The 24343-nt window shown below is 42.5% G+C and overlaps 2 protein-coding genes and 1 pseudogene across 3 annotated transcripts in view; 1 reads left to right on the forward strand and 2 right to left on the reverse strand.

Moving 5' to 3' along the window:
* Positions 1-24343, reverse strand: part of LOC148000773 (disks large homolog 5-like) — a 90959-nt gene that overhangs the window by 9797 nt on the left and 56819 nt on the right. The window lies entirely within an intron of this gene.
* LOC148000774 (uncharacterized) lies at positions 1736-8998 on the reverse strand. Of its 2 annotated transcripts, XM_087587075.1 has the most exons (5): positions 8771-8998; positions 7868-8030; positions 6580-6711; positions 5946-6122; positions 1740-2329 (listed from the first exon to the last, which is right to left on the reverse strand). In XM_087587075.1, the coding sequence occupies exons 1-3, from the start codon at positions 8919-8921 to the stop codon at positions 6669-6671; spliced, it is 357 nt and encodes a 118-aa protein (XP_087443201.1). In that variant the 5' UTR covers positions 8922-8998; the 3' UTR covers positions 1740-2329; positions 5946-6122; positions 6580-6668. The 2 variants fall into 2 exon arrangements, with proteins under 2 accessions (XP_087443200.1, XP_087443201.1); XM_087587074.1 differs by lacking the exon at positions 5946-6122 and having other exon boundaries at positions 1736-2329; positions 8771-8914.
* LOC148000775 (small integral membrane protein 14 pseudogene) lies at positions 23503-23803 on the forward strand (annotated as a pseudogene).

A 24343-nucleotide genomic window follows, 5' to 3' on the forward strand; every position in this document is an offset into this window, starting at 1 on the left:
ATGTGACATCTGGCTTTGACATCTCCTTCTACACTGTCCAGTGTATGTAGGCGTAACATACCTTGGTGTTGGCAACTCAGAGAGTTCTGTGGACCCAAGACAAGTAGTTTGGTAAAGCTGAGTTACCAGAAACCTGCCAATTCTTTCTGGAAGAATGATCTTTCCCTCTGGTGTTCACCACTAACCTCTGGCCTCAAGCTATCCATTTGATTCTTTTGCATCCTCGCCTCTTAGTTATACTCAAAATACACAAGATCTAAGGCACAAACCACATGAAACTCAAGAAGGATGACGAAAATGTGGATGCTTCACTCCTTCTTTAAGGGGGGAACAAAAATATTCACAGGAGGGGATAGGGAGGAAAATTTTAGGGCAGAGAATGAAGGAACGGCCATTCAGAGCCTGCCCCACATGTGGTCCATATAGATAGATAGATGGATAGATAGATAGATAGATGATAGATAGATAGATATAGATATAGATATAGATATATAGATATATAGATATATAGATATATAGATATATAGATATATAGATATATAGATATATAGATATATAGATATATAGATATAGATATAGATATAGATATAGATATGGATATATATCCACCAAAACTAGATAAGATGGATGAAGCTAAGAAGTGCATGCTGACATGAACCGGATATAGCTCTCTCCTGAAAGACACAGCCAGAACATGTCAAATACAGAGTCAAATGCCTGAAGCGAACCACTGAACTGAGAACGGGACACCCATTGGAGGAACTAGGGAAAGGACTGAAGGAGCTGAAGGGGCTTGCAACCCCATAAGAACCAACCAGAGCTTCCAGGGACCAAACCACTGCCCAAAGACTACACATGGACTGACCCTGCGTAGGTAGCAGTAAATAACATTGTTGGGGCAACACTGGAAGGAGAAGCCCTTGGTACTACCAAGGTTGAACCCCCAGCGTAGGGAATGTTGGAGAGGGCAGTAATGGGGGTTGGACAGGGAGGGGACACCCATTTAGAACGGGAAGGGGAGGGGTTAGGGGGCTGATGGACAGGAAACCAGGAAAAGGAATAACATTTGAAATGTAAATAAGAAATGCCCAATTTAATAAAAATGGGAGAAAAAGAATAACAACAAACAAACCAACAGAACAATAAAGAAAATGTTCCAGGGGCAGTGCAGGGGAATAGTGGTGAACAATAAGGGGGATGTATAGGGGATACACATATGGGGAAGGGAGAGGGAAGGGAATGGGGGCTTAAGGATGGAAATAAGGAAGGGGAATAACGTTTGAAATGTAAGTAAAGAAATATACCTAATAAAAAATTTAAAAATATCGTTCCTCCAAAATTGCTGGAATTCAATAAATGTGCAGTTATAACCGATGCTTTATTATAAGGAATGCAGAGGCATACAGCTCTGTGTGTCCTGGTCGCTTTTTATATTCCTATACTGAATGTTTTTATTTCCTCTAATGTATTAGAGAAATACTTGTGTTTCTCCTTTGTTTGTCACTATAAAGGAAGCTAAATTTGTGAGCACAGGGATAAAGCAAGGATAATTTTCATCATGTATGTGGGATCCACAGAGCACGATACACTGTCTACATCAAGAGCACAGTTTCCTGTGCAGCTCTGGCTGCTGTGAACTGATGGTGAAGCCTAAGCTGCATGAGACTTGCAGAAAACCACTGTTGCCTTACACTTGTGCTGTTACAGGAGGAAGAACCACACACGACTCAGGACGGTCTTGTGAGTGAAGGGTTAAAGGTCACATTTTTATTTATTGGCAAAAATTAATTTATTCGAGAACATTTTAAAGTGGGGAGTCAATGAGTTCAATGTATATAGCCTTAAGAATATAGCATATTAATTAAAAAACTAAAGTTAACAAATAAATAACAAAACTTCAAACGTAAACAAATAAAACCAAATGCATAAAACCAAACTTCAAACTAAAAACAAATATAACAAGTAAATTAGTCAGCATTCAATTCCTGCTGATTCTTCAACATATAACTCCAGCCTGTTGCTGGCCTTGCAAACACAGCAGAACGGCAGGTAAGATGGTAAAAATCTCCTCAAGATGAATGTAGACCTGCCTCACTCGGAGTGGTTGGTTGTTGATGGACAAGTCGTCAAAAGGTTAAACGTGAGGCGTGTTCCAGGCCACATCTCAAGGTCTTTCAAATTTAGCCCAAGATTGGTATGGTTACAAGGACTGAGATGCGGGAGGTGGTGTTAATCTTTGCACCCTCAGTGCTCCTGGTGGACAGTTCTGTCTCTGAGAGTTGTAATCCTGCTCTGTGCCCTGGGAAAGCTTCTGCTACAGTGTTCAGACCTAGGGGTGGAAAAGGCCTGGTGAGAACCTGCCATGTCACTTATCCCATACACAGCAGCACAATTCAGCAGGATAATCCAGGATGATCTTTCATCTGAGGTCATTCTCTCATGCCCAAGAGAGAAGGGTAAGAGATCCCACAGGCCTGCATATTTTCCCAGCTTTCAAAACTGCTAAAAATTAAACAGTGAACAGCAGATAATTCCAATCATACGTATACATTATATTTTAATATCATGTAGCAATGTCTCAATGTCAGGTGAGGAGAGATATGAACAAACTAGAAAACAATAGGAAGGCCTTGGAAGTCTGGCCATCACTGAAATGAAGACTATTATTATTCCTCCAGTGCAGGAATATGCCTGGGGTCCACATGACAACCTCAATATCTGCAAAGACCCAGAGAAACAATATCTCAAGAAGTACATGCACACTGAAGTGATATTATACTTGGCAAGAATATGCTGCATGGAAATCTTGCCGAGGGTAGGCATTGAAGTCCAAAGGAGATACTCATGCAGAAAATAAACTATACCACTCCTTTGTTTATGTGTATCATAAAACTATTTGTGGGGAGACCTAAAGGCACTGGGCTCAGATAATACAAGAGAGCACAGACTGGAGGGATCAGTACACACTAGCCAGAATCTCTATGGATCACATACACTTCATGGACGGAATTTCTTTTAAAATGGACAAGAAAAATATTCTGAGCTGCTCCGAGGTGACAGGTGCTGAGAACTATGGAGAAAGTCACACACCCAATAAGACAGTTTATAAGTACAGGGAATCTACTTGGGTCCTCTCATCCTGTGCTTTCAAATCCTCTCAGTGACACCGAAATGATGCTGCATCTTCTCAGACAAGGCCTTTTGCTCAGTGACCAGTTTTTGCTGATTCAGGGGGTCCTGCAGACTTTCCTCCATTCTCTCCTCATCCTGGTCATTAGAAGATTATATTGTCCATGGAGACATACATATATACAGACACAGACAGACAGACACCCAGACATACACACTTTTGAACTCACCCAAATATATTTGTTCACATATACAAGCAGAGTATTTTGCAGAATGTGGTTAGTTTCCCAGTTAATGGTAATAGAAGGGATCACCCAGTCTACTATTGTGGCATAAGAAAAAAAAAAAAAACCTGGAGTGGAGTAAGTACACAGTGAGCATAGCCTAAAGACAGCTCAGCCAATAAAGTGTATTCCCCTGAAAATCAGAAATTAGAAATGTGACATCTAGGCCTGTTAGCCAAGCCTGCTTAGCAAGGTCACAAGGCTGTGCACAGGAGGCTGATTTCAGGAAACAGAGCACTGGGGGGGGGGGGGGGGGAGGTGAGCCTCTTCAGTCCTCTGCTCACTGTTTCCCAGTGCATGCAAAGTGAGCTGCATTTTTCAATATGAGGTCCCTTTACCATACAATACCTGACAGGGGAAACAAACTACCAGCACAAACAGCTAGGATTTCTCCATAACCACAATCCAAGGTAAAACTTGTACTGGGATGCTATCAGATATAATTCGAGTAAGAGAAGGCTAATTCAAAGCCAAATGCTGGCAGGTATAATCAAACTCAGCCGCAGTCATTGGAAGGGCTGTACAACATTGTACGTTTTCACTTTCTGACTGATGGATATCTGGGTAATTTTGCTTCATGGCTGCTCTGAGGTGAACCACTACAACACTAATGTGCCACAGTTTCTCTGCTCACACCTACTTCTTGTTCTGGAATCGCTGTGTCAAAAGGTTGAACTTTCACAAGAGTTGTACACAGCTTCTCACAGGGCTACCCATTTGACACCTCCAGCAATGTCTGAGGGTCATCACTGTTCTAAACCCTCCTTACAGATGATTTTCACTCAGATCAAATGATTTTGAATAACAATGGTTAAGATTGCCACAACACAACACAGGGTGAGTGCTTTGGACGATTTTGAGCCTAAGTTTCTGTCTGAGGCAAAGATGTGATTCCACCTCAGCATAACTCCTGGACATCTTCTGCTTGCAGATTCAACTCTAAGCAAATTAATCTTTCAATTAACAAATTCCAGGCCAAACTCCAAAGCCAAGGTATATTCAACCAAGTTTAGGCCAATCTGGAAAGAAAGTGGTGGCAGGTAACGATTAACATAACCAGGATGCTGAGAAGACACAACAAGCCACATGACCTTCCAGTGTTACTATACACTGAGAGCAAAGAAGGCAGAAGAGCTCTGAGTCATCAGTTTCTATACTGAGGTATATAGATTTCACACAGCAGCCTCTCCTCACATCCCTGTACCCTATTCAAGTTTTCTCCAAGTAATATCAATGTTTATGAATAGTTTTCCCAGTGTAAATAGTTTGAATAGTGATCAAGACCCCATTAAGAACAGTTTAAAATGTAATTGGAAAGATTATGTTTTCTCTTCTTCTTTCTCTCTCAGAGTGTTTGTGGTGTGTGTGTGTGTGTGTGTGTGTGTGTGTGTGTGTGTGTGTGTGTATACTTTTACATGTTTCTAAATATGCACATATAGACTTATACAATATATATAAATATATATGTGTCTGTGTTCAGAAACTTGATGACTTCACACACACATGTGAAAAAGCACACATATACACACACTTATATATATAAGACCCCCATATCACAAACAATTAAAACAAACAACTTCCAAAGTACAATATGCACCATAGTCATAAACATGATCACACATATATGTGCCCACAGACAAAAAACACACAAAAAAACACGCCCACAAACACACACACAGAGTCAGAGAGAGATGGAGAGGGGAAGGGAGAGGGAGAGGGAGAGGGAGAGGGAGAGAACAGAAATCATAACTGAGAAGCAGAAAAGAATGGGGAGGCCATCATGCTAGAACAACAGTTGTTGAATACAGATTAGGCAAAGGAAATGTGTCAAGTGAGAGCTTAGACACTGCTCTCCATCCCTTATAGAGTAAACCTGTGTAGGGAATGCACTTCTTGGGCACACTAGGTTGAGAGAGCTGGACAAAAATATCCCTCTAATCCTCACATATCTCACACAAACCCTCACCCTGAGAGAAGTCTTTCCTACATCCCTGTTCATCCAGTCAGCTCCAGGACATAAGCCACAGGAAAGAACACTAAAACACTGACATAGAACAGGACGGACAAACTGCTTCTCAAGCACTGTCACTAGAAACCACGATTTGGACAGGCGGGAGGGACCATTTTCAATGTACGGGGAAAAGGAGAGAAAGTCCACAAGCCCCATTATAATTGACAATGAGAGCCATTCTTTTGGCAATTGAACTGAACTCTAATCAGTTCTGTGCACTACAAAGACGGCTACCTCATGGCATCCCTCTAGCATAATGGCATGTAAGTGTGCAGTGTGTGATCAACAGATCCCCCTTAAGGAAATGCATTTTCTAGTTGAGCAGGAGGATTTGGTTGTCAATCCTCCAGTTTCTTGCATGAAGCTAACATCACAGAAAGTTTTGTAAATGTTCAAAGAGATGAACAACTGGATGAGACCTAGGAGAGTGTCTGGATAAGGTGGAGAAAGGTTAAACTGGTTTGACTTGGTTTATGCTTAGATATCAGGAAAACCTGCCCTTGATGCTTCATTCATCCTACCTGAGGATGCTTGTTACACGGATTTTCATACTGGCTTCCCCACAGAACCTTGTTGTTTCCTTAATAGACTCTTCCAGTGCAATCTGTTCCCATAGAAGCTCCCTGTTCTCATGCCCTGCTCTCTGGGCATTGTTCTTCAGCTCAAACAACTCAGTTAGGAGGGGGCAGAAGCTGTGGCTGAGACACAAAATAAAAATGGTGACTCCCAGCCAGTCTCCAACTTCCTCCCACGTCTCCAAGTCCATTACTCCTTCTAGGGTCCTGATCTGAAGAGAGTCCCAGATTATAGTCCAAGTCCACAGTAGCCATGGAGCATGACCTAGAGACAGGTCAAATGGAGAAAAGAGCCACATTCCAGAAGACTCAGGGCACTTCTCAAAAACTGACACCATTGATTCAAGTTTTTCCCGGAAGAGGACTTAATCCCCATGTGTGCTTATTTGTCCATTTTATTAGAATGTCGCTTGGAGGCCAATCTTTCTGTGTCCTGTGTGTCCTAGAGCCTTCCTTAGACACAGGCTTCCTGGTCTGCTTCAAACACTAAAAAGCCTGATCCTCACTTTACTTCGAAGATAAGAATGGGCTGACACATGCTGTGCCCTGTGCTGGGGTCACAACCTTGTAAGTTACTCACCAGTACCAGTCATTTTCCAGTGTGAGGTGTGTACATTTGACCAAAGCTCTATTGACCTGCTCGCTCATTTTCTTCATGTCGGTCATCACTTACTGGTGCTGCATCGTGAGCATCTCAGACTCAAAGTTGTTCCTGTGGTAAGGCATGGTCCAAGGATGAAATAACATTATGAATGAAGGATTCAAGAATTACATGAATTCAGACTGAATCCTGAACTACCCCAGCCTAGGACATGCCACGCCCTTGCTTCTTGGTACTGGGTCATTTGATATTTATTAAGTTTATTATTGTGAACACGGAGACAGCAGTGCCAGGAAACAGAAGGAGGGAGCTGATTTGCTTGAGCTCCCTGAGGGGGTTTGAAGGAATAGACTAGCTTGCCAAGAACATTCGAGGACCCTGTGTCACAATCCAGGCTCCAACTTAAGCCCATGAAGACTATTCTCCTGTTCTTAGGTAACAATTCTCAATCATAGAATCTATTGCTACATGAAAACCCAAAGGAACATGAACAGTATTTACAGGGAAAAGAATTTATAACACGCACCAGGAGATTCCCATGTGCGTCCACCTGAGCAGATGTGAAATGTTCTACTGCTCACAGTGAGGCTCTCACCCTCATCATTATCATGCCATGGAAATTGACACAGGATAATTCTCAGGCCAAATCAGTACATAGAATACCCAGATCTTAAGTGATACACACAAACACAATCACACATGCATACACACACACAAACTCACACAAAACACTCTCTCTCTCTCTCTCTCTCTCTCTCTCTCTCTCTCTCTCAAATACAATTAGAATGCCAATTAAATATAAGGATGTGGCATTATCTCCAAATACAATGAATAAAATCAGAGAAAACCAGTGATCCCCTGTTGTCAGTCCAGTCACACACTGTGAGGCAGCAAGTGGGATTGGGTCCCTCCAGCTCTTCACAGGACCTATTGAACCCAAAGCACCTCCACGTCAATTACAACAATGATTGGTCATAATCAGAGCACCTAGAAATTCCCACAAGCCAACACCTGTCCAGTCTCCTTAAACCACACAATGAGAGCTCACACACTACTACCCTCACTCCCAGACTGTGATTCAATCAGGCCACAGGCTATGATTTACGTTTGTAGGAATTAAAATAGCCTGTGCCACCATCCCATTCCCATCTGAACTTCACATTCTGATGCAATCAGGAAAGTGATTTTGACCATGAGGACACCCTGGAGTTGTAGCCTACTGTGATGTGAGGAAATGTGGATTTAACAGAACTTGCATTGTGACTACCTGTCATTTAAATTCTTTCCCGGGTAATCGGCCAGGATACTCCTGAGTTCATCTCTCTCCTTCTGCATCTTCTGGAGAGCAATTTTGAGGTTCTCCAAACGCTTCATTCTCTCCTCTTCAACAGGTGTCGTCGAGGGTTGGGACGATGCCTTCTGATCAAACTCTGTAGGTAGATAAACACCAGTAAACAGGCATATATGTGGACACAGTGTCAAGGAAAACTATGCTTACTCTAAACAGAAGTCTGAGGATGAACAGTTCTACAGATACAGTGAATCCCTGACAGAGCAAGAAAGCTATCTTTAAGCTGAACTCAGCTAGTTCCCTGTTCCCACCATCATAGCCATATGATGACATATGCCATCATAGATATAGACCACACCTCCTAAAGCCATTCCTCTGTCACTGAAATTCTAAAGCTGGCCTAAACAAGAAGAATTGGAGGACCTTCTCAGCTAATGTCTGATGTGAGGCAGGTAAGTCCTTGAGTTCAAACTGCTTAACATCTTGAATCCCTAATCATGTGTGTTCAAGGACAAAGTAACTGAGACCTTGATATATGACCAGGAGAGTATCCCTCTTGGCATCAATTACCCAAGTAATCTACAGGACACTGCTGAGAATGAAGTGTTTCAACAGCCGATCCTGGAAGAGACACTTTGTTATTCTTATAAAGGCTCATCCTGGTATTCTTTGACACTGCCCAGGACACTAAAGAGATCCAAGGAAAGCCCCTTGACATATAACAGTTCTTGGTTTTCTGTCAAACTAATGATCAGAAATTATTGTGTCTGGGTCAGCCATTAGGAAGACTGAGGCTCTAAATCATATGTCCTACTCCTGGAAGGACCAACACAAGCCAACCTGCTCCAGGGAGCTCCCCTTGCCCTGCCCAGTACTCACTTGACCTCCTCAAGGACCTTTCCATTCGTCTTCTTCTCCAACATGATAGAAGGCTGGCCTCCCTCTGCCTTGGTCTGGTGCCTGCATGGATATGATTGTCCCTCCGAAAGAGACTGAGGATCCTGGAGAACATGCCTCCTCGGGAACCCATTAGGAAATGAAGGGAAATCGCTCAGGCAGTTGGTGTCACCACAACACTGCTGACATCACAGAACATTCTAGTGTCTCCTGGATACAAGAGAATTTCCAGGGAAGACACTACCGGTGATGTCAGTGGGAAATGCCATAGCTTACTTGCTAACTACCTCCACCCAGACTGACCAGTTTCTGCAGTGGCTTTTCCAGAGACTCACTTTTGAGCCAGGAACACCCATTCGCTCACTCTCCTTCCAGAGCTTCAGAGTTCTCACTCCTTCATTACAACTCAGTTGCTGAGGAGAGGGAGAGTTGTATCAGACCTTGAAATGGATAGAACATCTTTGTTAACAGCCAAAGGTCTAAAGACCGTGGATGAGGGATATTCTTCTTCCTGAAATGTATAAACCCAGTGTCCATGCATGTGACATATAGTCCAATTTCTACAGTTGTTACTGTTCCCCAGAGGCCAATATTTTTTTCCTTCACCTTTAAATGTATGCAAGTTGGAGTATGTTGTTTCTTGGAGTGTGCCTTGAGAGGGGTCATGGTTTCAATATATTCACCCATGTTTTTTCCTGAAATCTCTGTCTTACCATCCCATTTTGTGCAATGGAAACTCCCTTTTCCTGGCAAAAAAGCTTCTCAGGTATAGAACAAACATCAAATTGTAAACTTTCTGTCCATTCTTAAAGTTAAAATCCCCAAAAGTGAGGGAGGAACTGAGACCCAAGCGAGAGCCATGGAGGGGCAGAATGCAGAGGTGCTGCTGGCCAAGGAAGAGCAGGAGGAAGCAGAGAAGCTGTAGCACATCATGGTGCACTGGGAGCTAGAATTGGAGTTTGACCTGGGCAACCTGCTGGCTTCACTCTGAGGACCTACAGGGTGCTTAACCATCATTTATAACTCAGTATCTGGTGTCTCTCTGGCCACCGTTGGAACTGCATTCAGAGGAACCACAGACAAAAGTCATCCAAAGAACAATTCACCAAAATAAATAAAAATTAGTACATTTTTCTTTCAAAAAGGCATACAAATGTATGGTCAAGTCAAACAAAACCCAAGGAAACACAAGAAATGAAATATTTCACAACAACCCAAGAGTGCAAGAAACAGTATAAAAACAATCTCTTAGGGGTTGGGAATTTAGCTCAGTGGTAGAGCAAGGCCCTGGGTCGGTCCCCAGCACCAAAAAAAAAAAAAAAAAAGAAAAGAAAAGAAAAGGAAAGAAAAAAAAGACCAATCTTTTAAATCTATAATAATTCTATATGTATTTCTTGAAATAGCAGTTGGAGGAAGCAGGCTGTCATGCTCTTATAAGTTCCATAGCCTCATCAACCCTTGTGACAATCTCCACCTGTTTGATTTTTTCTTAAGCACAGATATGTGTGAGTTAGAATCCCGAGTCTGTCTGGGATCAGACTGTAAACTGTAGTCAATGTAACACTGGCAATCATTAGCCACAATTTTTTTTTTTTTTATTAACTTGAGTATTTCTTATATACATTTCGAGTGTTATTCCCTTTCCCGGTTTCCGGGCAAACATCCCCCTCCCCCCTCCCCTTCCTTATGGGTGTTCCCCTCCCAACCCTCCCCCCATTGCCGCCCTCCCCCATAGACTAGTTCACTGTGGGTTCAGTCTTAGCAGGACCCAGGGCTTCCCCTTCCACTGGTGCTCTTACTAGGATATTCATTGCTACCTATGGGGTCAGAGTCCAGGGTCAGTCCATGTATAGTCTTTAGGTAGTGGCTTAGTCCCTGGAAGCTCTGGTTGCTTGGCATTGTTGTACTTTTGGGGTCTCGAGCCCCTTCAAGCTCTTCCAGTTCTTTCTCTGATTCCTTCAATAGGGGACCTATTCTCAGTTCAGTGGTTTGCTGCTGGCATTCGCCTCTATATTTGCTGTATTCTGGCTGTGTCTCTCAGGAGCGATCTACATCCGGCTCCTGTCGGTCTGCACTTCTTTGCTTCATCCATCTTGTCTAATTGGGTGGCTGTATATGTATGGGCCACATGTGGGGCAGGCTCTGAATGGGTGTTCCTTCAGTCTCTGTTTTAATCTTTGCCTCTCCCTTCCCTGCCAAGGGTATTCTTTTTCCTCATTTAAAGAAGGAGTGAAGCATTCACATTTTGATCATCCGTCTTGAGTTTCGTTTGTTCTAGGGATCTAGGGTAATTCAAGCATTTGGGCTAATAGCCACTTATCAATGAGTGCATACCATGTATGTCTTTCTGTGATTGGGTTAGCTCACTCAGGATGATATTTTCCAGTTCCAACCATTTGCCTACGAATTTCATAAACTCGTTGTTTTTGATAGCTGAGTAATATTCCATTGTGTAGATGTACCACATTTTCTGTATCCATTCCTCTGTTGAAGGGCATCTGGGTTCTTTCCAGCTTCTGGCTATTATAAATAAGGCTGCGATGAACATAGTGGAGCACGTGTCTCTTTTATATGTTGAGGCATCTTTTGGGTATATGCCCAAGAGAGGTATAGCTGGATCCTCAGGCAGTTCAATGTCCAATTTTCTGAGGAACCTCCAGACTGATTTCCAGAATGGTTTTACCAGTCTGCAATCCCACCAACAATGGAGGAGTGTTCCTCTTTCTCCACATCCTCGCCAGCATCTGCTGTCACCTGAGTTTTTGATCTTAGCCAATCGCACTGGTGTGAGGTGAAATCTCAGGGTTGTTTTGATTTGCATTTCCCTTATGACTAAAGATGTTGAACATTTCTTTAGGTGTTTCTCAGCCATTCGGCATTCCTCAGCTGTGAATTCTTTGTTTAGCTCTGAACCCCATTTTTTAATAGGGTTATTTGTTTCCCTGCGGTCTAACTTCTTGAGTTCTTTGTATATTTTGGAAATAAGGCCTCTATCTGTTGTAGGATTGGTAAAGATCTTTTCCCAATCTGTTGGTTGCCGTTTTGTCCTAACCACAGTGTCCTTTGCCTTACAGAAGCTTTGCAGTTTTATGAGATCCCATTTGTCGATTCTTGATCTTAGAGCATAAGCCATTGGTGTTTTGTTCAGGAAATTTTTTACAGTGCCCATGTGTTCCAGATGCTTCCCTAGTTTTTCTTCTATTAGTTTGAGTGTGTCTGGTTTGATGTGGAGGTCCTTGATCCACTTGGACTTAAGCTTTGTACAGGGTGATAAGGATGGATCGATCTGCATTCTTCTACATGTTGCCCTCCAGTTGAACCAGCACCATTTGCTGAAAATACTATCTTTTTTCCATTGGATGGTTTTGGCTCCTTTGTCAAAAATCAAGTGACCATAGGTGTGTGGGTTCATTTCTGGGTCTTCAATTCTATTCCATTGGTCTATCTGTCTGTCTCTGTACCAATACCATGCAGTTTTTATCACTATTGCTCTGTAATACTGCTTGAGTTCAGGGATAGTGATTCCCCCTGAAGTCCTTTTATTGTTGAGGATAGCTTTAGCTATCCTGGGTTTTTTGTTATTCCAGATGAATTTGCAAATTGTTCTGTCTAACTCTTTGAAGAATTGGATTGGTATTTTGATGGGGATTGCATTGAATCTGTAGATTGCTTTTGGTAAAATGGCCATTTTTACCATATTAATCCTGCCAATCCATGAGCATGGGAGATCTTTCCATCTTCTGAGGTCTTCTTCAATTTCTTTCCTCAGTGTCTTGAAGTTCTTATTGTACAGATCTTTTACTTGCTTGGTTAAAGTCACACCGAGGTATTTTATATTATTTGGGTCTATTATGAAGGGTGTCGTTTCCCTAATTTCTTTCTCGGCTTGTTTCTCTTTTGTATAGAGGAAGGCAACTGATTTATTTGAGTTAATTTTATACCCAGCCACTTTGCTGAAGTTGTTTATCAGCTTTAGTAGTTCTCTGGTGGAACTTTTGGGATCACTTAAATATACTATCATGTCATCTGCAAATAGTGATATTTTGACCTCTTCTTTTCCGATCTGTATCCCTTTGATCTCCTTTTGTTGTCTATTGCTCTGGCTAGAACTTCAAGAACTATATTGAATAAGTAGGGAGAGAGTGGGCAGCCTTGTCTAGTCCCTGATTTTAGTGGGATTGCTTCAAGTTTCTCTCCATTTAGTTTAATGTTAGCAACTGGTTTGCTGTATATGGCTTTTACTATGTTTAGGTATGGGCCTTGAATTCCTATTCTTTCCAGGACTTTTATCATGAAGGGGTGTTGAATTTTGTCAAATGCTTTCTCAGCATCTAATGAAATGATCATGTGGTTCTGTTCTTTCAGTTTGTTTATATAATGGATCACGTTGATGGTTTTCCGTATATTAAACCATCCCTGCATGCCTGGGATGAAGCCTACTTGATCATGGTGGATGATTGTTTTGATGTGCTCTTGAATTCGGTTTGCCAGAATTTTATTGAGTATTTTTGCGTCGATATTCATAAGGGAAATTGGTCTGAAGTTCTCTTTCTTTGTTGTGTCTTTGTGTGGTTTAGGTATAAGAGTAATTGTGGCTTCGTAGAAGGAATTCGGTAGGGCTCCATCTGTTTCAATTTTGTGGAATAGTTTGGATAATATTGGTATGAGGTCTTCTATGAAGGTTTGATAGAATTCTGCACTAAACCCGTCTGGACCTGGGCTCTTTTTGGTTGGGAGACCTTTAATGACTGCTTCTATTTCCTTAGGAGTTATGGGGTTGTTTAACTGGTTTATCTGTTCCTGATTTAACTTCGATACCTGGTATCTGTCTAGGAAATTGTCCATTTCCTGAAGATTTTCAAATTTTGTTGAATATAGGTTTTTATAGTAAGATCTGAAGATTTTTTGAATTTCCTCCGAATCTGTAGTTATGTCTCCCTTTTCATTTCTGATTTTGTTAATTTGGACACACTCTCTGTGTCCTCTCGTTAGTCTGGCTAAGGGTTTATCTATCTTGTTGATTTTCTCAAAGAACCAACTTTTGGTTCTGTTGATTCTTTCTATGGTCCTTTTTGTTTCTACTTGGTTGATTTCAGCTCTGAGTTTGATTATTTCCTGCCTTCTACTCCTCCTGGGTGTATTTGCTTCTTTTTGTTCTAGAGCTTTTAGGTGTGCTGTCAAGCTGCTGACATATGCTCTTTCCTGTTTCTTTCTGCAGGCACTCAGCGCTATGAGTTTTCCTCTTAGCACAGCTTTCATTGTGTCCCATAAGTTTGAGTATGTTGTATCTTCATTTTCATTAAATTCTAAAAAGTTTTTAATTTCTTTCTTTATTTCTTCCTTGACCAGGTTATCATTGAGTAGAGCATTGTTCAATTTCCACGTATATGTGGGCATTCTTCCCTTATTGTTATTGAAGACCAGTTTTAGGCCGTGGTGGTCCGATAGCACGCATGGGATTATTTCTATCTTTCTGTACCTGTTGAGGCCCGTTTTTTGACCAATTATATGGTCAATTTTGGAGAAAGTACCATGAGGAGCTGAGAAGAAGGTATATCCTTTTGCTTTAGGATAGAATGTTCTATAAATATCCGTTAAGTCCATTTGGCTCATGACTTCTCTTAGTCTGTCTACATCACTGTTTAATTTCTGTTTCCATGATCTGTCCATTGATGAGAGTGGGGTGTTGAAATCTCCCACTATTATTGTGTGAGGTGCAATGTGTGTTTTGAGCTTTAGTAAGGTTTCTTTTACATATGTAGGTGCCCTTGTATTTGGGGCATAGATATTTAGGATTGAGAGTTCATCTTGGTTGATTTTTCCTTTGATGAATATGAAGTGTCCTTCCTTATCTTTTTTGATGACTTTTAGTTGGAAATTGATTTTATTTGATATTAGAATGGCTACTCCAGCTTGCTTCTTCTGACCATTTGCTTGGAAAGTTGTTTTCCAGCCTTTCACTCTGAGGTAGTGTCTGTCTTTGTCTCTGAGGTGTGTTTCCTGTAGGCAGCAGAATGCAGGGTCCTCGTTGCGTATCCAGTTTGTTAATCTATGTCTTTTTATTGGGGAGTTGAGGCCATTGATATTGAGAGATATTAAGGAATAGTGATTATTGCTTCCCGTTATATTCATATTTGATGTGAGGTTATGTTTGTGTGCTTTCGTTCTCTTTGTTTTGTTGCCAAGACGATTAGTTTCTTGCTTCTTCTAGGGTATAGCTTGCCTCCTTATGTTGGGCTTTACCATTTATTATCCTTTGTAGTGCTGGATTTGTAGAAAGATATTGTGTAAATTTGGTTTTGTCATGGAATATCTTGGTTTCTCCATCAATGTTAATTGAGAGTTTTGCTGGATACAGTAATCTGGGCTGGCATTTGTGTTCTCTTAGGGTCTGTATAACATCAGTCCAGGATCTTCTGGCCTTCATAGTTTCTGGCGAGAAGTCTGGTGTGATTCTGATAGGTCTGCCTTTATATGTTACTTGACCTTTTTCCCTTACTGCTTTTAATATTCTTTCTTTATTTTGTGCGTTTGGTGTTTTGACAATTATGTGACGGGAGGTGTTTCTTTTCTGGTCCAATCTATTTGGAGTTCTGTAGGCTTCCTGTATGTCTATGGGTATCTCTTTTTTTAGGTTAGGGAAGTTTTCTTCTATGATTTTGTTGAAGATATTTACTGGTCCTTTGAGCTGGGAGTCTTCACTCTCTTCTATACCTATTATCCTTAGGTTTGATCTTCTCATTGAGTCCTGGATTTCCTGTATGTTTTGGACCAGTAGCTTTTTCCGCTTTACATTATCTTTGACAGTTGAGTCAATGATTTCTATGGAATCTTCTGCTCCTGAGATTCTCTCTTCCATCTCTTGTATTCTGTTGGTGAAGCTTGTATCTACAGCTCCTTGTCTCTTCTTTTGGTTTTCTATATCCAGGGTTGTTTCCATGTGTTCTTTCTTGATTGCTTCTATTTCCATTTTTAATTCCTTCAACTGTTTGATTGTGTTTTCCTGGAATTCTTTCAGGGATTTTTGCGATTCCTCTCTGTAGGCTTTTACTTGTTTATTAATGTTTTCCTGTGCTTCCCTAAGTGTGTTCAGGTCTTTCCTGAAGTCCTCCAGCATCATGATCAAATATGATTTTGAAACTAGATCTTGCTTTTCTGGTGTGTTTGGATATTCCATGTTTGTTTTGGTGGGAGAATTGGGCTCCGATGATGGCATGTAGTCTTGGTTTCTGTTGCTTGGGTTCCTGCGCTTGCCTCTCGCCATCAGATTATCTCTAGTGTTACTTTGTTCTGCTATTTCTGACAGTGGCTAGACTGTCCTATAAGCCTGTGTGTCAGGAGTGCTGTATACCTGTTTTCCTCTCTTTCAGTCAGTTATGGGGACAGAGTGTTCTGCTTTCGGGCGTGTAGTTTTTCCTCTCTACAGGTCTTCAGCTGTTCCTGTGGGCCTGTGTCTTGAGTTCACCAGGCAGCTTTCTTGCAGCAGAAAATTTGGTCTTACCTGTGGTCCCGAGGCTCAGGTTTGCTCGTGGGGTGCTGTTCAGGGGCTCTCTGCAGCGGCAGCAACCAGGAAGACCTGTGCCGCCCCTTCCGGGAGCTTCAGTGCACCAGGGTTCCAGATGGTCTTTGGCTTTTTCCTCTGGCGTCCGAGATGTGTGTGCAGGGAGCAGTCTCTTCTGGTTTCCCAGGCCTGTCTGCCTCTCTGAAGGTTTAGCTCTCCCTCCCACGGGATTTGGGTGCAGAGAACTGTTTATCCGGTCTGTTTCCTTCAGGGTCCGGCGGTGTCTCCGGCAGGGGTCCTGCCGCTCCTGGGCCCTCCCCCACGGGAGCCCAGAGGCCTTATACAGTTTCCTCTTGGGCCAGGGATGTGGGCAGGGGTGAGCAGTGTTGGTGGTCTCTTCCGCTCTGCAGCCTCAGGAGTGCCCACCTGACCAGGCGGTTGGGTCTCTCTCTCACCGGGTCTGGGAGCAGAGAGCTGCTGCGGGCCCCATTAGCCACAATCTTTAAGTTTCCCTTGTAACATCAGAGCACAGCCATATCTTTGGAAAGCAAAACTCACCCTCCACCAAACTATCCTCCAAAATCCAGTCTCTCCAAAACACCAAGTCCATTCCTCATGCTATAAAGTATGACGGCCAAGCCTTGCATATGAAGGATCGATATTGCAGGCTCTAATACCTCACCAAAGAGACATTGCCCTAAATTCTTTTACAAGTCCAGTTTCCATGATAAGAGTTATATTAAAATATTATCCCAATCTAGACCTGTTTCCCTGGGTTGGCACATGCCACGTGTTTTCTCGAATGACTCCTTTTTTAAGCCAACATTCTATTACAAATATTACAAATTTTCAACCATACCCAATAACTTAAAAGCCAGTCACCTATAGCCAAGACATGTAAAGCTTATTATACATTTAAAACCAAACAGAAAAAAATGAAGTGACTACACATATCTTTAGTACTTAGATCAAACACCATTTTTACTTCTTTAGCTGTCATTTTAAAAGAAGCACCTTGTTACCTGTTGATTCCAAATATCACAGTCAAAGATTTCTCTAAGAGAAACAGCTAACAGCTCCATTACCATAGAAGCTTTGAAGCTGCTGGCACCTTTAAGGCCAGCTAGTGTAGACATTGAGCCAGCCCCCTGGGGAGCTTCCCCAGTGGACAGACCTAGGTTCCTAGCTACATTCCTCCATTGAGGCAGGATTCAGTCAGAGACACACATGACAGTTAACACCAGAGATAACCAGTTATCTAGGATGCTGGGCTCCAAAGGTCAATTGAAACTGTTTTATTTATTTGTTCCTTTCTTGAAAGGACTTAAAACTAAATCAAGGGGGAATCAACCAGCATTTAAAGTTTTCACCATTTTTTCTTTTAAACATGAAACACAAAACATTCAAGCAACAAGAAGCACAACCCAGACATACATTGACATCCATGGACAGCTTGGTGCAACAAGGACAGACAATAGACATAGAGGGAGGAGCTAGATGGTGTCCCACCAAAAGGACTCAGATACCCTACCTAAAGGACATAGAACCAGAAATAAGCACATCTCCAATAGGAGCCAGCAAGGAGGCAGGATGTGCCTAGGAGAGCTATTAAAAAGCTTAATCTCACTTTCCTTCTTTTGCCAAAGCATCTGTGGAGAGTCTGGGAGGAATGTTTTTCTCAAACCATTTTCTCTCTTGTCTAGGGTGTAAAATGTCTCTAATCAGGGTCCAAAGACTAAAAGCATCTATGAAAATTAACTTTGCTTCTCTAGATTTTAGCATAACTCTAAAAGAACACGTACACAAAAACATTTGACCATTATTACCTTGTCCCTTTTTACAAGGTTTACTCACCAGTACCCCAAATCTTTATTTTTCTTTGCACGTGCTTTCAATGCCCACGGTGCTTCTGTATCCTGCTTACTGGGACCTTTCCTGGCCCATTTTCCCCAATACGTCCCTCCTTCACTGGCCGGCTTCCTGGGACCATCTCGTCAGGTTGTCCTCTCTTTTCCAATCTTGGTGGGACCTCCATTTGATGATGCCTGTGTCATCAGGACACTCAGAACCGGGCATAGGCCTATAAGAGTTAAGAAGAAACACACACTCGGGTCATTCGTGTTAAAAGAAGGCTGTCCACGCTTTACTGAGATCTCCTTATATACCAGAGGCAAAAGCCGTGGAAAAGCAATAAAGCAGGTGAAAACCCCAACCAGGAAAATAGGAAAACAGGAAAAATCTGCATCGTGGCAAGTCCCGACCCCAACACAGGGGTGTAAACAACTTCTTAACAATAAGAAGCTGAAAGGCTCAGCAAGAGGAATGGGTGCCATGGAAGGTCCTGGCCCCAAATCAGGGACCGAGAGAAGCTGCCAAGGGTGTAAACAACTTCTGGCCATAGTAGGCTGAAAGGCACAGCGAGGGGGAAGGGAAACACTCCAAGGTAGGGCCCAACAGGCTAATATAAATATATATTGGAAAAACTAAAACACTGTATATGAAGAAAAATAATTAAAAAGTGCTACATATCTAAGCATAACATTCATAATAAAAGAAACTCAAATGACAGAAATTCATAAGAAATATTCATCATCCTTCTACATCACGCAAATGCAAATCAAAATTACTCTGAGATCACTTTTCACACTTGTCAGTATGACTAAGGTTAATAACACATGTGACAACTCAAGCTGACTGGGTTATGGAGCAAGGGGAACATTCATACTCTCCTGGTGGAAAGGCAAACTTCTACAGCAACTTCGGAGATCAGTATGATGGTTCTTCAGGAAGGTGAAAATTGTTGTACCTTAAGATACAACTCCAGGTCTCATGTCCAGATGTTGATTCATCCTAGAATACAGACCCTTGCTCAACCATGTTCAGTGAAGCTCATTTATAATGCTTAGAATTTGGAAATATTTAAGTTGTCCCTTAACGGATGAATGCATAAAGAAAACGTGGTGCATTTACAGACTGCATTGCTGCTTAACAATTACAAAAGGCAAAAAGGAAGCATGCACTATGCAGGACAATGAATGGATCTAGTAAAAGTCATTCTGGATGAGGCAATCCAGACTGAAAGAGACAAATGGGATACATATTCACTGAAATGTGGGTGTGGGTGTTAGCTGTTGATTCTTCAATCTGTGTGACTGTATGATCAGTTTAGTGTGAGGGTCTAGGGACGTGGGCCAGACTGTCCTCATTTAGGGAAGTACAAGTTCACTCATGGATTGCTGAGGGACACTGTCAGGGATAGGAATGTGAAATGTGAAGAGACAGGGAGAGGGCAGCAATGGAGGGAACATAGAGAGGGACAGTAAAATGAGGCGCTGTATCGAAGCCTAAGAGAGTAGAAACCCTAATTGCTTTTTAAATTGTTTTATAAAGGTAACTAATGATTTATTATGGGTGCAAGGAGAGAAGTTAAAATGTTGATTGTGTTCATCTATGTGAAATTTCAATAATAAGTAAGTCACAAAAGTTATGGATTTTGACTTTCAATGAACCTGTTACAGATAATGAATATCTAGTCCTTATGGAGACATCTGTCACCATCTATTATACACTAGTCATTTTATTTGTTTCCATTTCAAATGTCATCCCCATCATTGGTCTCTCCACTTTGAACCCCCATACCCTCCCAATCCTCTTTGTTTCTAAGAGGGCACTCCTCCACCTACCTACCCACTTCCACTTCACCCCTCTAGCATCCCCCTTCTCTGGGACATCAAGTTTCTACAGGGCCAGTTGCCTCCCATCCCAGAGATGTCAGATGAGCCAGTTGTTGCTACACATGCTCTACACTATATGTATCAGGAGCCATGGCCGGGACCACATATCCTCTTTAGTTGGTAGTTTAGTCCCGAGGAACTCTGAAGGCTCCAGTTAATTGATATTGTTGTTCTTCATATTGGGTTCCAATCCCCTTCATCTCCTTCAGGCTTTTCCCTAACTCTTTCATTGTGGTCCCCAGGCTTAGTCCAATGGTTGGCTGTGAATATCTGCATCTATGTCTTGAACAGAGGCACATGGGAGGCTAGAAGGAAGCCTCAGACTCCAAAGTAAGGTAATAGGATGTAATTCTGTATTTGCCCAGAAGATGGCGACATAGGATCCTTTTCACAAACTTGTTTCTCACTAACCTCTTAGTTCTGTCCAGCATGTCAGGAAAGTTCCGCAATGTGCTCTGTGACTGAAGATCCTTCTGCTTGCTGGAACTCGATCCGCTGCGTGGAATACTCTCGATCGGCGATGGGCGTCTGGGTCGGTGGACGCAATGACTCCAGGAACTGTGAATGAATGGACTGAGTTGAGCAGACATTGAATTCATCTGAGTGGTTGGCATCTCCAGAACCTGCAGCTTAGCATCCATGGATCCAGGAGAGCACAGTGTGCAGGGCTGAAATCAGATTCTGTAATGGAGAGGCAGAAGAAACTATGGTTTTGAAGTATTTGTTCTTTTTGAAAGCACAAAGGGGGAGATCAGTCAGTTATCCTCTTTTTGCAACATCTTACTCTGAGCTGCAGGACATATCCTGGGGGATATTGCTTTCCATATTCAATGGGCTTTTCAGAAATTCCAGTTTCCTGAAACGGCATGGCCCTACTTTGGTGGACTGACTGGTAGGAAGTGGAAAGGTTCTCTGAGGGGCAGATGAGGAAAGGCCAAAAGAAGAGGAAAGAGACAGCTATGAAAGGGCTGCTGGTGGGTACAAGGAAACAACAAGCACATTTCTCAAAGCCCTATTTTACTATAGCACTGTGGGAAGCATAACCACAAGCTGACAGAAACAAATTGTTAAAATAAACAATGCATTCGTTCCCATCCCCCAAACTACTCCGTTTTTATCCACCAATGTCAATAGAAATTTAAGCCTCAAGTACACCTTCTCTTAAGGTTCCATACCTCAGCAGGCTGAAAAATCTGCCAACAGGCCTTGACCTACCTTGACTATGCCTAGCAGGCAGACCTTCTCTCTCTTTCTTTTCCTCTGTTTGAGAGCAGGAGCAAATGACTTTATACTGTGGGAGGATTTCCATTATCAACAAACATAAATTTTTCGAAGTCATTAAAGCTAGAAGGCCAATCATTGATGGACAGGTGTGGTCAGGTCATTCTACCTAAACTATCCCATGGAGAAAAGTAAAAGTGACAGCCATACCTGTGTTTAGGAAACAAGATGTCACAGGTGATTTGAGTATGGGTGCTGTGTGGGAGAGAGGAGGTCATGAATCTAGCTGGAAAAGCCCACTCCACTTTTAGATGTGTTTTGAAAGACATATAATAGAAATTTAACTGCAACAAAATTTTGTCAGCAAATGTGCTCTAATGATAGGTGGTTAGGTTTGGGGGTCATATTGACACAGAAACTGGATTAGTGGTAATATCTTGGGAAGTAGCTTGTGTTACAAGGAGAACTTCAGTTATCCCTTGCCTAGGCCATCTACTGTCTTCTCTTCTCTTTTTTCCTCGTTCACTCTTCTATCTGGGCTGATGTAGCAAAAGGCTCTTCCCAGAGACAAGTCAAAGGAGAATTAAGGTGACATCTTTAGCCTGTTTTCTTATAGACACATTGGACTGCGAAGGCTGTGAGGGAACCAGGCGGGAGGAGTGTGCAAAAGGCAGAAGGAAGCAGTGACTGCACTGGTCGTGTTTCCCATTCTGTCACAGAAGCATTTTAAGAAAGGAGGGTTCCATTGGCTCAGAGTCGGAAAGCACAGACTCCATCCTAGAAGGGGTGAGTGTAGCCGTGAGAGGTGCAGTTGGTAGAAGTGGACTGGCTGGCAGGATGTGAATGAGACTCTTTCCATGTGGGTGGAGCAGGGAGCAGAAATAGGGAAATTCTAGCTCTTAGCTTCCTCTCTGTGCCATTCAGTGCAGGCACCTGGCCTGAGAGTTATGGTGTTACCACCATTCAGAGTGAGCTTTACGTCGATTCTCTCCCCAAAACCCCTCAGAGCGACATTCAAAGGCCTGCTTCACTAACACACTAGGCAATTTTTACCTTCCTCAAGTTGTCAGTGACCAGCAGCAGAGCAAGGCAAGAAGGTTGCACGGCCATTTAGAGGGAGGAATCAAGGAGTGGTATCCGTGCAAGCCAGAAGAGACCTACAGGAAAGCTGGACATCAAAGAGCCACACACATTCTCTCATGGATTCTCATGGTTTTCCCAGAGTGAGATTCAGATGCATGTGGTAGCTAGAGGCATTTCTGGCTGAAGCCGGTTTTCCTATGTGACATTAGGAAACAGTTGTAATAAAAGAAAGTTTCAAACAGCAAACTGTTCTGATTCTGATGGACACAAGTCTGATACTAGGCTGGAATTCTCTTCATAACTTTCGATACTTTTGAAAATAAAGGATAGATAGTATAATGTACTCGAATCCTAAAATACTGTGAAGTATGCATTTCATAAATATGCATTACATGATATTCAGTTGAAATTGCTGGGAATTGTACTTTCTTCTATCCCTATAACCACTTGGCTCTGGACAGAATTACTAAAGAATATGATGACTTGGGCTGTGTGTGTCTCTGTGTGTCTTTGTGTGTTCTGTGCGTGTGTTTATGTGTGTCTCTGTGTTTCTTTAGGTATTTATGTGTTTATATATTTATGTGAAAATGGAGGCTCTGTCAACTTATGGTATTTTTCACAGTAGCTATTGTCCACAGTGTTTTATGAGATGAAGTCTTCATTATGGCAGATGGAGTCAGAGAGACTACAGAAAGATCAAAGTATGGGGTTGGGGATTTAGCTCAGTTGTAGACGCTTGCCTAGAAACCGCAAGGCCCTGGATTCGGGTCCCCAGCTCCGGAAAAGAAAAAAAAAAAGAAAGAAAGATCAAAGTATAGAGGAAGGGGCAGGGAAGATATCACAGCAGTTGAAATCACTTACTGTTCTTCCAGAGGATCTGGAATTGGTCCCTGGTAACCATACAAAGACTAACACCAACCTCGATAGGCAAAGCTGTCTCCCAGATTCTGCCCACACTTGACAACCTCGTGATCCACCCATACAAAAGGCAAAACGCAGATCCGGGTCTAGCGGCTAAGAGTGACATTGACTATCTAATCCGGAGGGGAGGAGGGTGGCGGCCAGCAGCAGGGCAGCGACAGGGGCGTCCAGAACACTCCAGGCCACCTCCCTCCCCACCCACCACTTGTTTGGGCGGCCTTAAAGAGTTGAGTAAAATCAAGCTGGTAACCAACCATGACTGAAGGAGGATTTGATCCCTGTGAATGTATTTACTCTCATGAACGCGCTATGAGAAGACTCATCAATCTGCTCCGGCAGTCCCAGTCCTATTGTACCAACACAGAATGCCTTCGGGAATTGCCAGGGCCCTCCGGTGACAGTGGCATCAGCATCACTGTGATCTTGATGGCCTGGATGGTGATCGCTGTGCTCCTCTTTCTACTGAGGCCTCCTAACCTGAGAGGCTTCAGCCTTCCTGGAAAGCCCTCCAGTCCTCACAGTGGACAGGTCCCGCCAGCCCCTCCTGTGGGCTAACATCCTGGTGTGGGAAGCAGCGATTGTTTGACACCCTGCACGACCGAACGACTGCAGAGAACCTGGCACTACCTGTCTCTCCTTTTCCATCTGCAGTTTCATGAGCTTCTAGAAGTTTCACTTGCCAACTGCCTTTGTTTCCTGTGTTGCCACAGTCCTTATTTACAGTATACCTGAGTAAACGATTTCTTTGAAAAGTCGAGGGCTATGTTGGTTGGCCTAAGCTTAAACTTTCCACTCCTTCTCCCTGGAACCCTGACCATAGCGTCTGTGGTGGTTTCTGGCCCAACTGAAGGAAACTTAAGGTTTCTGCATTTAAGTATTTTAAGTGGTTTGGATAGATTTTAATTCTTTTCATAAGGTATTTATTTTGGGTTCTCTGGTATGAGTGACAGAGCCGTGCTGTAGTCACTTTACTGTGGCAGTTTACCTGTGGGTGGCAGTTTTCTGTAGTTCTTGACACTGATGCTTTAGATCATTTTTCTTACAAAGTCCAGCTGGCTTATATGGCTAGAATAGGAAAATCGATTCGGTTGTTTA

Source organism: Rattus norvegicus, chromosome 15, assembly GCF_021556685.1.
Source record: "Rattus norvegicus strain SHRSP/BbbUtx chromosome 15, alternate assembly SHRSP_T2T, whole genome shotgun sequence".
In the NCBI taxonomy this organism is placed as follows: domain Eukaryota; kingdom Metazoa; phylum Chordata; class Mammalia; order Rodentia; family Muridae; genus Rattus; species Rattus norvegicus.

Bases quoted from the DNA above. Each gene is read 5' to 3' on its own strand.
- LOC148000774 (XM_087587075.1), bottom strand. From the start codon at position 8,921: ATGGGTTCCCGAGGAGGCATGTTCTCCAGGATCCTCAGTCTCTTTCGG. The intron at 8,031-8,770 runs GTGAGTACTGGG...ATCTACCTACAG, and splicing joins AAGGTCCTTGAGGAGGTCAA to AGTTTGATCAGAAGGCATCG. The intron at 6,712-7,867 runs GTAGTCACAATG...GCCTTACCACAG, and splicing joins GGAAAGAATTTAAATGACAG to GAACAACTTTGAGTCTGAGA.